The 18,347-nt window shown below is 47.5% G+C and overlaps 1 protein-coding gene across 12 annotated transcripts in view; it reads right to left on the reverse strand.

Moving 5' to 3' along the window:
- Nucleotides 1-18,347, reverse strand: part of LOC310884871 (dual specificity testis-specific protein kinase 2-like) — a 93,440-nt gene that overhangs the window by 64,452 nt on the left and 10,641 nt on the right. For 10 of the 12 annotated variants that reach the window (XR_014574437.1, XR_014574438.1, XR_014574439.1 and 7 more), the window contains exons 2-5: nt 6,412-6,611; nt 1,677-1,798; nt 1,482-1,530; nt 306-455 (exon numbers count right to left, since the gene is read on the reverse strand). Coding sequence is in view for 6 of the 12 variants with exons in the window: in XM_083807324.1 (XP_083663450.1) it covers nt 306-455; nt 1,482-1,530; nt 1,677-1,798; nt 6,412-6,611 (521 nt within the window). In the remaining 6 variants the exon portion in view is untranslated. Of the gene's footprint in view, nt 1-305; nt 456-1,481; nt 1,531-1,676; nt 1,799-6,411; nt 6,612-18,347 lie in introns of those variants that run through there. The other 2 variants (XM_083807326.1, XM_083807325.1) reach the window with 2 other exon arrangements.

The raw sequence follows: 18,347 nt of genomic DNA on the forward strand, positions 1-18,347 counted from the left end.
CAAAGGCAAGTTTGGTTCCTGTACTGATGCCTTTCAAGACTGTAATGCTTGAATGGCTTCCATGCTGCCGACCTTCATCAATATTTGATTTTTTCCTTAAAAAGCTGAGTCTTCTGCTTGACAAGCGATGAATGTAATGTAATTACAGGTTTTATTAATAAAACTTCCTTGCCTGCAAAGGGATTAGCATGGAGCAGAGGACCAAGAAGAAGCCTGAGGTCTCCAGGTTACAGCCCTAAGTGCCTCTGTAGGGTCCCCTAACATAGTTGCCCTTCAGGGGTGACATCCCCTTTCCAGCTGTGTACCTTGGAGTTGAGATCTCGATGGTAGATGTTCTTGCAGTGCAGGTAGATCATGCCTCTGGTAATGTCAGAAGCTAAGTCCACTTTCTCCTTCCATGTCAAAGTGATGTCTTTGCTGGCCAGGAGCTCCTCCAGGCAACCCCCATTCACATACTGTGAACAGAGACAAAAAGCAGGCACCTATGCAGCTGGACACAGGCTCTCCTGGTGCTGAGCTCTCCCTCACCAACCCAGGAGCTCCCTACCTTGGGACAGAGATAATAAATGCCACCGCACACAAGGGTCCCTGTGCATGGTGTAGTGCTAATACCCCTCCTGACACAGCAAGACACTGATGGTCTCTGGTACTGCCCTGCTGCAGGGACTTCTGTATAAGCCAGCATGGCAAACAACTTTCCAAACCTGCACTGGGGACCTGTGCTGTGCCTTCATGACTTGTTGGCAATGGTGGGGGCCCCTTCCTGGGTGCCCACCTCAAACCAGGCAGTGCCATGCAACACTTTTCCTCTGCACATTGCTGCTGAATGCCACTACATTATCTCCAAGTACTTGCATCCAGCCACCTGCTGCCCCCTGCTCTGCCAGGCTCACCTAGCAGTGGTCTCCTCTGTCCAGTGAGAAAATGCTCACACCAGCCCTTGTACTGCTCCTCCCATTGCACCCAAGAGTATGGTGCCAAGGGGACCCTTCCACAGTCTTCACTCACAGGCAGCAACCAATAGGCAAAAAGCCTTTTGCAGGGGCTCAGTCAATGCCTCAGGCTGCTGATGGTGCAGGAACAAGACAAGGCCTCTCCGGTACCGGCCAAGGCTTTTCTATTAAGCCACACCACCACGTCAGAGCCACAGTAAAGTTCCTGCCAGTCTACATCTGCTCTACTCCTGTTCTCCAACCAGTGGCTCCTCTGCTCTTTGGGGTGGTACTAGACCACCCTGAAACACTTTCTGGCTATCCTTCTTGAATCTCATGGTCCTATAGTGACTGTGCCCACTTCAGCCATGAGCAACTGGGGGGCAAAAAGAACCAAAAGGTTCTCTAAGGCAGTCTTACTAGTACAGACTCACAGGCTCAAGTGTCAGATATGCAGATATGCATTACAGGATATCTGCCATCCTCCCTACCAAAGAACTGCACAGTCCTTGCCTGCCTATAGCACACTTACAAGCAAGAAACTTTTACCTCCAGAATGGGGTACAGCTTGTCATCCTTCACACATATCCCAAGGTACCTAAGCAGGATGCACCAAAAAAAAAAAAAAAAAGAAAACAAGCCATCAAGGTTCTGTTTATTCCCTTTCCACAGAACTGCTTTATAGACACTGACCAACTCCAGCCCCTGCCAGTGACACCAGTCATGGCCAGAGGATGTGCCCACCTGACAATGTTGGGGTGGGATAGCTTCTGCAGCAGGCTGATCTCACGTACAATCACCTCTTCGTCCACGTCGTTCTTGTAGATCTTCACCACCATCACTTTACAAGCAGCAGCCTGGGTCACCTGGATCCAAGGTTGGAGCAGGACATCTGTTAGCTTACAGATGTCGTCTAGCCCCTCTGGACAACAGTATCCATTCCCAGCCGAGTCCTGAATCTCATTTCCCTGCTGCCCAGAGCTTTGCACAATGATTTGCACAAGGGCAAGGTGCTGTCCCTCCCACACAAGCTCCAAACCAGTGATGTCTGACTTGGAGGCTGGAGACAGCTAAATCCCTACTGTCACAACACAGCACAAAGCTGTTTCTCAACCCAAATTCAAGTGACTTTGGCTGGAGCAATTCCTCAGTCCACACAGAATTAAAGAAGGGCCGACCTTCTCCTCTCCAATGCCTTACATCCAATGGCCCATCCCAACCATAGCCTGCCTACCTCCATCCCTCCTTCCTGCCTGGGTCTGGTCGCTGCACAAGGTTGCTGTCACACTCCTCATCCCCACTGCTTTCTGAGCCCCTGCCAACACCTGGCTCCCCATCTACAGTCTCTGCTAGACAGACACAATGAAGCAAGTGCAGAGCCAGCTCATCTCTCCCCAGTGCCCCTGGACAGAGGCCCTGAGTCTTCTTCCCATTCACATGCTAACCTGAACCTCTGCTGTGGATTACCAGATGTATTTCATGCCTAGGCCTTCCCTCTAGCAGGGATATGGGAAAGTAAAGAACAGAAAACAAAATGTTGTTCCTCAAACTTATAACACATAACAGACTGAGCAGGCATTTTTAAGAGGAAATTTGCTGTCCCCCATGAAAGTACCATGGTTGGACAGTACTGCATGTAGGGGTTTCACGCAGGCTGCAAGTCATACAGGGGTCCCCCAACTTTCAGCGTGGACAGGACCATCCAAGGTCCACTGCAACTCATGAAATCTGGGTCGAGGATCCGAATAGCAGATTCCAGATTACATAACAAGGCATTGTGATACTTTAATATTTCAAACATTAATCAAAGTCAGCTTTATGGAGACTCATATATCAGGTATGGTCCACACTGATGTCCTGACATTTGCCCCAGAGTGAATAGAGAATTCAGTGATGTTTAACTTTCTCTCATCTTGAGGTTTATATTTTTTGTTTGCTTTCACGTCAAAATCGTTCAAACAGCATAAGATGGCTTCAAAGCAGCAGTCTGAGACCTAAAGCATCACCCACTGCTCTCTGTGATGACTACTTTAAGGTTACCAGAACATATGAGGAGAACAAAGAGCTGCATGTAAGACCTAGCTAAGCTGAAAGGAGAGAAAGGTTGATTATAATCAGGATCACAAAACAAATTGTCTTGGAAGAAACATGAACTGCTGCTTCCATTCTGAAGGAACACAACCTGACAGCCTGCCTGTATATTCCAGCAGGTCATAAAGAAACCAGGGCTTTGAGAGCATCACCTGATGAGACATCATAACCACAGTTAGTCATTACTCAGGGGGGCCAAACTGGGGGACCTCCAGTTACTGGGGATCAGACTTCAGGCAACACCCACCTCATGCAGAAAGGCTGAACTGCTAGGTCATGATGGAGAGCCCCCTGACTGGTGTCTTCTCCCCATAATTCATTTTTAACTTCTTGCCTCCTTCCTCTCTAGCAACAGCTGATTGCTGGCACAATAATTAGGGTAATTAGTCAATTTTATAGTGCTACCCATCACAGTTCAACAACAGACAGCTCCTTGCTTTGTTAGTCCATAACCCAGCACTAGTCTTCTGTCAGCTTTACTGTTAGCTTAGAAAAAAAATACTGAAGTGGAAATTTAGGAGATAACACTTGCTCTGCTCTGACAAATCAGACGTGTTCCCTATCACAATCCTGACTCTGAACTTGGAAACAAGCTTCTATGATAGAAAAGATTATTAAAATTTTCTTTGTATTGGACAGATCCCACTGAGCTTGGAGAGACTGTAGCACAAGAGATACTCCTAGGCTGACCACAGGCTCACTGAGGCACCTGCGGTCAGAAGGCCTCTTCGAAGCTTGCAGGCTCTAAGACTACCCTGGCCAACCTGGAGCATCCCTTGGCCTGCTCTAAGTCACACCCTGTCCAGTTCTGCCCTAGATCAGTGTGCAGAGAACCCCCCAAGGTATTCTCACTTCATGCTAAAAACTGATGAGGGTAAAGGCCCAGTGTCAGCCTCAAGCAGCGAAATAAAGGTGAAAATCTGGCAGTGGGAATTTGCAGACCATGCAACTGGGAGTGGAACCGTACTTCCTAATGCTTGTGAAGATTTTTGGGGGCCAGAAGATGACATTATTCAGAGGCTCACCTTGGTCAATGCCTTAAACCAGTGCCAGAAAATAAATCACTTTGCATTTCTCTCCTGCTTTTGAGCACCTCAGACCCCACGCAGCAGATAACTGTCAATGAAAGGAGCTTCATGCCTTCCCTGAGCAAAACTTGTACTTGAATAGTTCCTTATTCCACATCAGAAAACTAAGACAGAAAAAGAGGGAAAGTACCTTGTACTCAGGTTACGCATTACATAATTCACTGAGCAGGAGGTCATGCCCAGATCTCTTGGTCTGAGTCACCATGTGAAACCAAGTGAATCTTTTTTCCTCAGGACAAGGGATGGCACAAACAACAGGCAGCCTTTCAGTGCCAGCATCACATACAGAGGAGTCTATGTCCATGTGGTGGGAGTGCTTTGGAAGACAGCATCCGCATTGGCAAAGAGTTTCAAAGGACCATCACCCATGATGCTTTACAGCAGGGGCACTGCTGCTTAGGGCTATGAGTCTACAGGACACTGGCTGACCCAAGAGGAATGTGAGTAATCAGTTACTTTTGCGCTCAAGTCCACAGACAAACGTCAGGTCCCTACAAAAGACTTGTCCTTGTACCAAGTCCTCCTCCACTGTCCTCTAACTATTTAACCCATACCATTGTTGTTTGTTTGTTTTAACATTTCTTTTCCTCCTTCTGCTTCAGGAATTTATTCCATTTTCATTCAAAATCCATGCATCCAGCCCACCTATTGCTGGAATCTCAATTTACTGCCAGGGCAGGAGGAAAATGTCACACACAGGAGACAGCAGTCCTTACTATGAAAACCTGCTAGATAAAGGAAAGAGAAAGTGATGGCAACAATATGCTGTGTAAGTGGGGAAAGGAATTACTGGAGGGAGGGTATGGTGCAGAGAGGTATTGGTCATATATTGCTCCAGTCTGAAAACAGCTGCCATATACCCTTGGCTGGAGATACCCTTTGAACAGCATTAGTGCACTATCGCTGGACCTGAAGAGCACTCAAAGACCATAACACCAATCCCAAATGCAACAAAGGAGGAGACAGAGCTTTAAGAAAGCAATGTGTATTTATCTATCCAACTTGCGTGTTTTCTGCAGCTCCAAGGCCAGATCCTGCCAGTCTGGCTTCACTAGGTTCAATAGGCCACACTTGCTTACACCAGCTAGGGATCTCACACAGTAATGTCAGAGTACTCCTCTGGCAGAAGTATCTTATGGTGGCCGGGAAGAAATATACATTCCTGGTGTCCATCCTGCACCTGGTCAAGATAAGGAGCTAAAAGTGATGATGTAGCCAGGCCCAATTTGTTTCCACTGAGTCTGTGTCACACCCACACACACAATCAAGATCCGTGTCAGCAACAACATTCTAGAGTGTGCTGGAAGAGAGATTATGTGAGCAAATCTGGCCACATTGCAAAGCATTCTCACTTCCTAGGTAGAGGTCCCCCTTTCATCTAGCTGTTCATAGAGAGAACAGTGATGACTGAGGGTTGCAGGGAAAGAGCTCCACGCCCCATCCCTTCACCCCAAATAAGCAATGGTGAGATGCTAAAGTATTCCTCAGCTGAGGAACAGCACTGGATGGGGAGCAAAGCTAGCAACACCCTGAATCCTGTGCTTACTAAGACAGGGTTTAACTGCCATACCAGTGGAGCTTGATGTAGGGAGTGACTCAGAACAGCCCCAGTGAGAAAAACAGATTTACGTTGGTGATACACCATACACATCAGACACAGGCTTGCATGGAGCCATAGATCTCCTGACATGAAGGCAGCAGAGGCAAAAGCGGACAAACCAGCAGCCTGTCCCACTCTGTCTGTACTCCAAGTCACCTGCTCTTCTGCAGTATCACCAGTAACACAGAGCAGGAGAGGGGTGATGGCACTGGCATCTCCAGGAGGTGTGGGTGGCAGGTATTCTGGGAGACATACGCAACTTGATTTTACATTCCTTTTCTCAACATATTTTGTCACAGTTCTGACAACAAAACCTGCACAGAGCATAAATATCCCCATAAGTCATCCAATACCCCTGTTTAGCTCCCTGACAAGCCTGTTGTATTGGTAGATGACAGCCAACAAACATTGCTTGATCAAGTCCTCCTGTCTCATTTTACACTATGGAAGGGAAGATGCATATCAAAGGTGATGTGCTAGGTGCGCAGAGGGGGCGTCCTCTCCTCCCTCGCCTCAGCCAACCTGCCAGGGTGAGCCAGGAGAGATGAAGATGAGGAAACAAGCTGGGGGATGGTTCCTCAAATGAGGCACCATCTGCACAGACTCAGCAGGTACTCAGGTGCTCTCACAAGGACTGTGGGCTGCCTATACATCACAGCAGCAGTCTCATGCTGCGTTGGGTCAGTCCCAGCACTTTTACCTTGTAGACCTTGGAGAAGAAGCCACTACCTATCAGTTCAGCGTTGAAGTTTTCCCAGAACTCCAGCTTCCTGACAGCTGTGCGCAGCCTTTGCCAGCGGTCCATGTGGTAGTAGGTGTCAGATGATTCGCCATAGTACTGCATGGGGTCGGAGGGCTCTGGTGTGATTAGCCCTGCCTTGCACATCATGGTGGCAACAGCTGAAACACAGTGCATTTCACAGTGAGCCAAAAGCAGCATTTGTACATCAAACAAATACCTGCACTAGAGACCAGAGCTGGATGAAGCCTCAAGAACAGAGGGGCTGTAAACAAGGCACCGTTGTGCCATGATGCACCTTGAGGTACACGTTGCAATGGGAAGCATCCATGGGCACTCTCCCTCTGATAAGGGCTTAGGCCTGCCATATGCAGGTTTTATTTGGACTTCTTTATACTAGCATTTAAAGATGTCAAATCAGCATATATTCACTTATCCCTTCCAAGGGTCTAGGATATCAGCATGCATCACCATCACCACATGATAGCGCAGCCCAAGAAAAATCTGGTGAATCCTATCTTACTCAGCCAGCTTACACTGGGTTAAAGGCTACCATGTCAAAATTGGGCTTTTAACATAGGTCACATGAGACTTACTAATGAATGCCACATTCATCATCCCAGACCTCTAGACAGGCCTTTGATTGAGTATGCTAGCACAAAACATACAATCCTAAAAGGGTCCTTACTCAGCAGGTACCTTCTGTTTATTACAAGACCTAAAGAATCAAACGAGGAAATGCCCCAACAACTCTCTTCCTATCTGTGTAACCCGAATCTGTCTCCAACCACCCAGTTCCCTCTACTAAATTATCTCGTTTTTCTACTGCTCTGATACTTAACTCTACAGCCCCCTCCCTCCATTCCCCTTTCTGCCTTTAACAGAACCAGGTTCAGACTCCTTCAAAGCCATATGCCATCCTTTCATTCCTCCTGCATCACTTGCCTCCAGTTATTTCCAAAGATGCAGGGGACACAAATCCAGAGGAAGTGGAAAAAGGGCTTCTGACACTGTCTGAGGTCTGAATAAGGTACCTACTTCTAGAAAATTTTTAACAGCCGTTAGTCCACTACAATGTTGTCCTAGCACTTTCCACTCATAGCACGTGCTCAGATTCCTGAGCCACTTTGCCAGACCGTAACTGAGACAACATTTGACAGAAAGGTGAATCTTCAAAGCCTCCACCTGAAGCAAAGATAAGCTCTGACCTTCCTAAGCTCCTGTCCTAGGTGCTACACTGCAAAAGGAGCTGTATTAGCATCCCTTGATCTCATGGATTTTTTCAGGACTACTTCACTTTTACAGAGTGACATAAAATCTGCAGAGACATGCATAAAATACTTGCGCTAACCTCCACATCCATCCACAGTCCAGCAGTTGCTGCAGCCAAGATTCAAAGAGAGAGATGCCAAGTGGGGACAGACAGATGTGGTGTCAGGGCTAAGCTGGGACAGGAACTCAGGAAGAGCTGAGTGTGGGTGTGTAGATGGTACTGAGCAGGGCAGAAATCCCTGGTACAAACAGCAGGCAAGCTCTGGGCTGAGACTCAGGGAGCTGCACAACAGGGGAACAGCAGCACGAAGTTCTGAAATCAGCCAAACCTGAAAGCTGCTGACACTGGACAGTCCCACACAGACTGCAAGAATCTAGTCCCACCAAAATCAAGACAACACATGGGCTCCTACTTCATTTCATAGCAAACACCTGTAGGACCAGGGCCCCAAAGCTGCCCATGAGCAGGAAAGGTCTCATCGCCACCAACCAGTGGGCATGAAGAGTGCTGAGATCAGGCATGAAGTGTGAAAGAAGTTAGAGCACCCTGCTTTACACCCACTCTGACCCAATGACAGGCAAGCCAGGAACCTCATGCGATGGGACACTGCTGCAGGGACCTGCCTGGAGGTTTTTGTCTCGGGACAGTAACTACTTCTGACAGGCAGCCCTGACAGACCCCTCCCGCACTGCCAGCACCCAGGCAGCATGCCACACACCAGTGCAAGGGAAGGAGATCATTCAGAAACAAGGGAAAGAACCAACTTCACAAGTCAATCAAACTCAGCACTGCTAAAAGACACCATGCTCTGGCTGTGTCATTCAAGGCATTACCTTTCCACAGGGACAATTAACCCAGATCTCTCTGGCATGCAAAACAGCATGGCTTTGGCAGGGCTGGGGGCATGGCTGCAGCAGGGCAAGGCACCAGCATAACGTGGTGGCAGGATGCAGCAAGGTGCTATTTTTCACTCAAGGTTGTGCTCAGCACGCAGAGCCACTAAGCTGAAGGGTGGACACAGGATATGCTTTAGGTCCAGGACAAGTGAGCAGTGTTTCACACTCAGACAGCAAGAAACAGAGGAGTTCCCTTACATTCTGCAGAATTGGCCAGGACATAAGTGGACATTGCCAAGCTGGATGGGTCCTGATGACCTCATGCTGCCAATGAAACATGAAGAAGGAATGGCAAAGGGTTGCTCTGAGCAGCAGGAGACCTTCCAGTCTCAAGAATGCACTCTGAGGGTGCACCCAAGCTCAGGACAGAGGTTTGCTCTCTCTTGCTGTATGGATAGAGAAAGAGTCAATGCAGCAAGCCACAGACTCACAAAGGAGCACCAGTCACTCACTAACAGAGCTGTGGCGAGTACCACACCCCCAGCTGCTGCTCTAGCCCCTAGAGACACAAACACTTAACCAGCAGGCTCTGAAAGCCTCTCCTTCTACTATAGTAAAGAAAAGAAATGGAAATTAGAGATTTTCTTCTGTATAGCAGCACACGTACAGGTGCCTCTCTCCCCTCACCTCCTCAGAACCCTTCCTGCCTGCAGGGTGATCCGGCACAGGCACAAACAGGTCAAGCAAGATCCTGGGGGGCTGCCTCTTCCATGGGGAATGGCTTTCTTTTCAGAGGCCTCTCTGTTCAGTGCTTTTCCCACATACCATCTCTTCCTGCCATGACCTAGTTCATCAATTGCCCCTTTGTCCACAAAAGGATCCCCACAACATCCTCAGCATGCTGGGAATGGGCCCTTGTATTATGCTAGTGAGTGGGAGCCAAGACTTTATTTTCTTTTCTTAAATGTGGCTTTTTGTCCCCAGATTAGTGTTGACATGTAGGCTGGGGAAGAAAACAGCCTTTCGAAATGCAAAGATTTATTTCAAGGCTTCCTAGGAGCCAGGGAAGGAGGGGCAGAGGGTGGGAGAGGGATGCGGAGCACTAAGGTCTGTCTCAGAAGAAAAGCCTGCACCAACAGGCAGAGCACATCCTCATATCATCCACGAGGTTTGAAGCATCCAAACCTGTACTTCTGTCTGAGTGAGCAAAATACATGGGCAGCTACTCATATTCCTGGAGCTCCCAGATTTTCCCCGCTGGAATTCAGTCTATGTGAGGAGAGCAGGCTTGGGTACAGGAGGAGACACCAAACCCACACACGTTGCTACCAGCTGCCCTGGCCGTGTTTTGCCAGGCTCCCCTACAGCCTCAAAGGAGCTGCTTGTCCCCTTCAAAGCTGTCCTGCCTGCAGGAATAGGGGAGAGAGATGGAAAACATGGTGCCACTTCTACCACCCTCTGGAGAAAAAGATGCATATCCCCATGCCTTCAGCTGTGCCCATAGCAGGTGGGGAGCTTCATCTGTGTGTAGCACCTCCCAGCTCTGCAGGACTGAGAGACGCATTGGTGCCATGCCCACCGCAGCCTGGCATGTTACTCACAGGCAGACAGGAAAGTCTTGAAGGCTATATAAAATATTGAAGAGAGCTTGCTCCCTGACAGATTAACTTGAAATTAGCTGCCATTCTGAAAAGCAAACCTGAGTCTTCTTCTGATCTTTCCCCACCTACAGGTACTGGAAAGACATAATAAATCATAATAAAGCAGTGAAGAGAAACTGAAGGAAGGAAGTACTGCATATGTTAAAGATCAGAAAACTGTTTCTGAAGTATTTGGACAAACAAGGTATATAAGTAGTAAAATCTAAAAAGGTGAGACATTTTCTTTTTTGTTCATTTGTTTTATTTAGAAAATCTCATAACTAATTAACCTGTAAACCCTGAGTGGGTTTATAGAAGTGATTTAGGCAAGTCAGTCTCACCTCTGTCCCTGGAAAGGTGTTGGAACAGCTTGTTCTGGATGCCATCTCCAAGCAATTGTAAGAGAAGGAAGGTTATGAGGAGTAGTCAGCATGGATTCACCAAGGGGAAATCGTGCTCAGCCAACCTCGTTGCCTTCTATGATGGCATCACCAGCTGAGTAGGTGGGGGGAGAGCAGTGGATGTCATCTACCTTTGGAGAACTCCAGCTCCTGCACGTCTACACGTACTGAATCAAGTCCCACTTGACAAGTTTTTCACAAAACTGATAAAGACTCATCAGGCCAGAATACATAAAGACATTTAGGCAGCTAAGATACAGTTTGGCTTCCAGCAAGGCTAAAGATTCAGGCACCTCATTATCCCAGTGAGAACTTGGCTTTTTTTGCACCAAATTTTGGGTTAGTTTTACCCAACTATTTGCAAAGGCCTGGAGGTCTCCCCAGTAACACTTCCCATGCACACAAAGTACCAAACCATTGCCTGCCTGATGGAAAATCTGTGGGTATTTTGAAGGAAGAAAAACACGACAAGAACAAAGGAAAAGACATGCTACAGGACAGTCAGCAGCAAAGGCTTCAAATTAGCTCACCTTTCAAAACGGATGATGATTGACAAGGCATACTGTTTCTTTGAAAAAGAAACGTGCAGAAGAGAGGAAAAAAAAGATATAACTCAACAACCACAAGCCTAATCCCGCACAATTACCATCTATTTCTGCTCCCTTTGCTACATTCTTTATGCATTTGCCATGAATTTTATTTTAGTTCTGAAGACTCATGGTATAAGATCCTTAACTGATGTCAAAAGGCACTTATTTCACCAGCATATATAAAACATTTTCCCCCCAATATCTAACTGATGCTATACAAATTGAAAAACAAAGCAGGGCATGTGGGTGTTTAAAAGAAAGCTCAGCATGTGGAAACTGTCAAGCATTTGAGCTAGCTAGAACATCCCCAACCCACCTGCTTCATTATGAAAAATGCATCAGCATGGAGAAAAGCTACTGTGACCTTACTGCCAGAATGTTTCAGAGGCTGCATCTGCTTCCAAGCATGGCTAAGAGCAATTACAGTAACTTGCCTCCTTTCACAGGCAGAGATGAGGGCTGGAGGCCATGGAAGGGCCTGGAAAGGATGTGGGGGCTGTATTGTCAACACACAAAGGGCTCCTTGCAAACCCAAACACGCTCTACAGCTGGTGAAAGCTAGGCCCCTTATCTTTGGGGTATCCACAAGCAAATCTTAACCACTCAGTGTGGCTCCTAGAAGCCACGAGATTATTTTTAGCTCAAGGATTGTTCTTGGTACAGATGGCCAGAGTTCTAAGCTGGAATAAAGGCTTGTTACTTCCATGCAGTACCATTGGCTCCCCACATGATGAATGAGCCTCTGTATCCATCTTCCCTCAAATGCCAAATAGCAGTAACAGCACCTTACTGGTCTTGCTCAGCATTCTGGTATGTTATGTAAACCCCATCAAGGAGAATCACTGTTGTCCGTTGTCATGGAGAAGACATCATTTCCTGCCCCACAGGTCCTCTCCTGCACACCTTGCTTGTCTTCCCCAAGCATTTGCTACCTACTGTCCGCAAGTATGCGCCAGTGCTAGAGACAGCCATGTGCCAAGCTGTGGGTGCTCCAGAAGCTCACTGCAGTAGTAATACCTGGCACTAACAGTATTTTATATGTTCAATAAGCTGCTGGAGTTGTACAAGCTCTTCACCATCCGTTTCTGCACTCTAGGAACCAGGTGGGGAATAACTTGATTTTACATGTGGAAAACCATTAGCAAATGGCTCAGTCCCAGAATTACCCAAGGCACCATTTTGGAGAGGGCCCAGCGAACCTAAGAACCATACTCCAACAGTACCTTTGTACCTCAGAGATGAGGAATGAGCTGAGTGGAGCAGACAGCTAATGGGGACCCATTTCCTGTTAACTGCTGTTCCTACAAACTAGAAGCAGGTGATGAAAAAAGGGTCCAATGGGTCCAGCTCAGATGCTGGCTGCCATGTGGGATGGAGACAGGCTGGATAGACCACAAAACCCTGCTCTTCTGAGGCCATTCCTAGGAAAACACTGACCATGATAAACTGAATTTAAGGTCTTAAGATTTTAAGGTCTTTGAAACCTCTGGGTGAGCAGACACCAGTCACCAGGTGTCTTAGGTGCTCCAGGCACCAGAGCTAAGTTCCCTTGTGACCTGCGGAGAGGCCCACGGTGGAGCAGGCTGTCCCCCTGCAACCCATGGTATTACCACAGCAGAGTAGATTTCCACACTGCAGCCTATGGAGGAGCAGGTGGATCTGACCTGAAGGAGGCTGTGGCTTGTGGAGAACCCCCACTGGTGCAGACTCCGGGCTGGACCTGTAGACCGTGGAGAGAAGCCCAAGCAGTAGCAGGTGATATGTGGGGAGCTGCCACCCATGGGAGACCCGTGCTGGAGCAGTTTGCTCCTGATGGATGGACCCTGTGGTATGGACCCATATTGGAACAGTTCTTGTAGAGCTGTGGAAAGTCCACACAGAATCAGTTCCAGAAGGACAGCATCCTGTGGGAAGGACCCCACATTGGTGCAGGGGAAGAGAGTGACCATGAAGGAGTGGCAGAAATGAAGTGCTATAGACTGACCACAGCCCCCCATTCCCCAGCGCCACTCAGGGGGAGGAAGTGGAAGAGGGTGGGTGGAAGGAAGGTGTTTTTATGTTTTTTCTTTGTTTCTTAGCTCTAGCTTGTTAGTAATAGGTAATATTTTTTTCTAATCTCCCTATGCTGAGTCTGTTTTGCCTGTGACGATAATTGTTGAGTGATCTCCCTGTCCTTATCTCAACCCTGGAGCCCTATCCATTGTATTTTCTCCCTCTTTTCCTTTGAGCAGGGGGAGTGAGAGAGCTGAGGAACTCGGCTGCCCACGTGAGTAAGACCACCACAACTGCTGAATTCACTCCAGAATCTTTGCAGATGTGCCACCTCAGACCAAACCATCCCCATGCTGGGCAGGGCAGCGTGACAGGAAGGAGACAGTGGTGGGTCCCCAAGCAGGAGGCATCTTGGCAACAGACTTGAGTCCAGCTGGGGACACAGACCTGCTGGTACACCTGTTGTGGGACCCTGCTACGTCAGAGGGGTCATCCTGGGAAAAATTCTGCTCCTTGTAAGCTTAAGAAGCCCCTGGCACTTTTTTCCTCTTGCACAATTTTCACTCTCCCACCCAAGCAGGACTACAGTAAATATCCAGCAGATAAAGCTGAAATCCAGTTAGAGCATTTCAGATGTTATTTTTCTGAGCAGTTGGCTCACCCAAACACTAGGGCTAAACAACTGATCTCTCCAGACAGCTTAAAAGAAATTATTGAAAGACAAAGAATTTGAAGCAAATTGTCTCAGTCTTCCATAGATAAGGGGAAGAAAAAGGTTTTTCTGCTTCTTAGCCTTCTTCTTGCAACAAAATAGAGAAAAATCATTTCAACAGGCTTTGCAGAGAGTGCCGTGCTTTGAAGGTTTCTCAGTGCTGGAAAAATGTAACTTTTAGACCTGATTTCATTGCAGGATGCAACTGAAACACAGAAACAAACCTTCCCTTTTCAAACTACACAAAGTTGGAGATAATTAATCCTCTTAGATACATCAGCATTAAAGAAGGCTCATTTCAGTTAGCCCACTTCTCAGTCTCTGCCACCCAAAACTTCACAGGTACTCATCAGCACAGTAGCCAACCACACATCTATGCTATCCTGGCCGCACTGACAGGCCAGCAACATGCAGTCTTCAAGACTGTATTGCAGCAAAGAAATGTGACTGAGACTCCAGGTTTTAGGCAATGGCAGCGGGGTTTGTTTTGTTTTTTTAATTGGAAACACAAATAGATTAGTTCACTTCATACTCTAAACAAAGCTAACAAAGCTCCTAAATGCCAAAGGCCAGCAAGAGAGCACCAGTGGGCGTGGAGACCCTCTTATCTGTATGTAGGGTCTAAAACCACAATCTACCTGCTGAAGGCTGTATGAGATAATTTAAAAGCTTCTGGTTTGAGATGAAGGTAACCAGATCCAACTCTGTACCACAGATGAGTGTTTTCCCAGAAGTTCAGCATCTCCACAGCACTTTCAAGCAGTGCATCCCTGCTCTGTGCTCATCCCTCGCCCAGACCCCTGTAGCTTGGCTGCGCAGAGCTGGGGAGATGGTCCCAGCCAGCAGCCTTCAGGTCAAGTCTTGCAAGAGAGAGGAATAAGAGTGCTCACATCCTCCTATGTCAGGGTGGAGTTTGTCAGTCTGACTCTTTGGCACACAGCAACACCACTGAGGCATCCCACATCTCCGGCCAACTTGTTCCAGGACCCACCCTGACACCTCCCACACACACATACACACTGCCATGGAGTGCTGATGTGGCACAGGACATATCCAGCTCCTCCTTGCACCTCTGAAGCTCCATCCCAACCGCTCTGGGAGGCCAAGTTGGGCTTCTCAAAAGCTCCCTTACAGCACCAGATGTGCCCTGAGACAGTAAGCCTAGGTGTGGGACAGCCAGCTGCTGGTGCAGGGCCAACAAAGGATTCATATCTGTCGGCTGCAGAGTTCTCAGACTCTGAGGCTGCACAAGCACATCTGGCTCCTGTTTCAGCAGTGCTGCCATGGGGACACAGACTGGGGGACACCACTGCCAGCATCAATAGTCTGAACTGAGCTTGCTTCGAGCAGCCAGGGCTACTCTCCCCTTTTTCTCTGCTCTGAGCTTTCCTCTTGCTGCTCCTTGTCATATCTAATCCACCAGGGGCTTATTAAAAACCCAGTGACTTATGGGAGGTTTAACTTTCCCATAGCTGGCTGACAAGCTGCCCAGATCTCCTGTACACCTCAGGAAGGCAAGCTACCCCTACTAGGCAAATCAATCATTCACTCCACTTAAATCCATTTCTCCATGTAATGCTATACAAACAAGCAGTATTTGCACTCCAACACATCATAAGTTTCTAAAGGCAAGCAAGCTGTTTCCAACAGCTCCCCACACAACATCACAGCCAACTAATGCCAGGGACACTGAATGCAGCAAGTCTCCAAGGAATAAGTTCTCACTCAGCAGCTCCCACAGGACCACAGAAACCCAGAAAGAGAAATAGATTTGTACCTGAGACATTTTCTTAGCAATGTAACAAAGCAGACTGAATCCCTAGAGCAATCCCAGCTCCATACAGTTCATAAGCATTACTAGTCTAGTACCACAAAGCAGGAAGACTTTGTTATTGCTAAGAGATGGAAAAACTAAGGCTAAAATATTTAAAAGCAAGTTAAGTAACTTGCCACATGATGAGCCCTATTAAGGTAGGATGTCAAGCCCGAGCTTCGAGGGGGGAGAAGGACTCCACTTGCCCCCAGGCTTACAGAAAAGGCTCTGCTCATTTGCCTTCCAGGGTCTCACTTCCTGTGGCTCAGTTGAGCACAGAAGAGCAGTTCCTGCAGGGAATTTCAAACAAGTGCCCTTCCTCAAAGCCAGATGCCTTTTCTCTATTTCTGAGCAATTTGCAAGGGAACCTCTGGGCCAGGTCAGACTGAATTGCATCTAGTGGACATGATGAATTTACATCCTTACCTGAGGATGCTCAGTCACATCTAGAACACAGGAAGTGCAGAGCATTGCAGGAGGCTTGCTACCTCCTGAGAATGCCTTTTCAAATTCCAGTATATTTTTTCAGCAGGGGACCTACTTGATAACTGATGTTTTGTATTGAATAGCTCTTAATGCATGTTTTTTCTTCTTCGAATCTGCCCAATAAACCTTTTGAAACTACATAAACTTTAGCACCAGGATATACTTTGGTCAGAAGCTGCGTAGCTTGGTAGCATGGCTCATTGTGCCTCATCAGTACTGCCCACTGTAGTGTCTCTTCACACACACCCCTAACATCACTCCATCCTCCCTAGACCAGCCTTGAGAGACTAGGTTTGTGGGACACAGGTTCCCAAAATGGCAGACTTGTGACCACAGTGGCTTTGTGCACCGGAATGCAGCTGCCTCTCCAGCCCCCTAGCCAGCCTATGCCCTGAGATGACCTCACTGGTGGATACTACTGGTGCCTGCTTTTACACCAAGCAGAGAGAGCAGTAGCTCTTACCTCAGCAAAGAGAAACCTCAGCAGAAATTGACCTGTCAAGGAGGAGGCTTGTGAAGACATGGCTCATGCAGCATAACTCTCCCTGGACATCATGGGCCATTTACACCTATTGTAATTCTAGCACCTTCAACAAACTTACAGCTGTAAGGAATTGACTCACAGTACAAGAACTTTTTCTAAACTCAACCACTCATCCCATTAAAGCAAGACAGGTCAGAATTGCCTGTGCTGTTAATGTCACTGAGGACAGGGGAAGAAAAGAGCACTGGCCAACCACTTGTTAAACGGCTGCAGTGACATTTCAGACTTAGTGGCCACAGGTTTACATCTCTGGCCTTAATCACTCACAGTAAATAACAGATGGGACAGGAGCCAAAGCAGTTGCTATCAATGCTCAAAGTTGAAAGTGGCTTCAGAAACTCTGCTCCGAGCCAAAACCCTGTAGCCTTACTTTCCATAAAAACAAGCTACTACTTTATATGAAGTTTTCACTGCAAAATCTACCTTTAGAGAAGAGGGAATATGCAAGACCTAAATGATAGGAATGACCCAGAAGTGTTTTCTTTAAAGGCCCAGAAGCCCTGATGTGTTAAACTCCAGCTGAATAAGGCTCCCAGCCTTCCAGATGAAAAACAGCTTCAGTGCTCATAAGACAGACAAGCAGTATGTTTCTACATACAGAAAGAAGCAGGGAGGTGACAAGAAAATCACAGCTTCTGCCTCCTACCCTTGTCTCACAGGGGCTTCCCTATTTACACACCATGACCTCCAGGTAACTCCCATGTCAATTCCCAGGCACAGATGCATTGGGGTGCAACCTAATGAGACTGAGCATGCTCCTGAAAGCTTTGCCAACTGGTGTTGAAAAGTGCTTTGATTGTGAGAGGACCTCCAGCTGCTGAAAGCAATGAGCTTACACATTGCTTTGCGACCCTCTGAAATGGCACAAACTACAGATTGCATCAAACCATAAGTTCAGGGGGTTATTAACTTAAAGAGAAAATAGTAACAACATATCAACAGCAAGCATCAGCAGTGGGGCCTGCTGAGGGATTTATGGAACAAAGAGGACATTGCCTGGCAAGCCAGTGAGGCAGAGACACTGGAAACACAGCTGTACCTCATCACCATACACAACCTCCATGTCTGGCACAGGTAGCAATGTTCCTGCAAGAGCACCTCAGCAGAGTAAGACATGATGGAAAACAGACAAGGAAATACAATTTGGGCACCCTCAGTGACTGAGCCCCGGCTCCAGCCAAACACAGTGGAAGGATGTGGGATGAGTGAACTGCAGGACCCTGTCAGGGTTCTCACTGTTGCCTGATCTTTTTGATGCTGGAAGGTCCATTTTCTGATTAACTGACATCCCAGTGCATCTCTCAGCCTCACTGCTCAGGTCCAGCTTGATTTTACTTTTTTTTTGGTCTGGGGACAGTACACTGTAACGTTTACCTTGTGATTTATAATCATCCACATACAGGTATGTCTGCTTTGTTCACTTCAGCTCCAGCTGTCATTTGTTTAGCCCCTTGCAGGTTTGTGCCATGCTGTGACTGACCTTGCAAGATAACTGCAATCCGTTCACAACACTCAGTGCTGCCTTTTTATCATTTGTTTACCCCACACTTTTACCTACACTTTGCATGCAGGTTTTACATAGCCTCCAGTTCAGTTTCCCCTATTGAGCG

Source organism: Anser anser (assembly GCF_964211835.1).
Source record: "Anser anser genome assembly, chromosome: 21".
In the NCBI taxonomy this organism is placed as follows: domain Eukaryota; kingdom Metazoa; phylum Chordata; class Aves; order Anseriformes; family Anatidae; genus Anser; species Anser anser.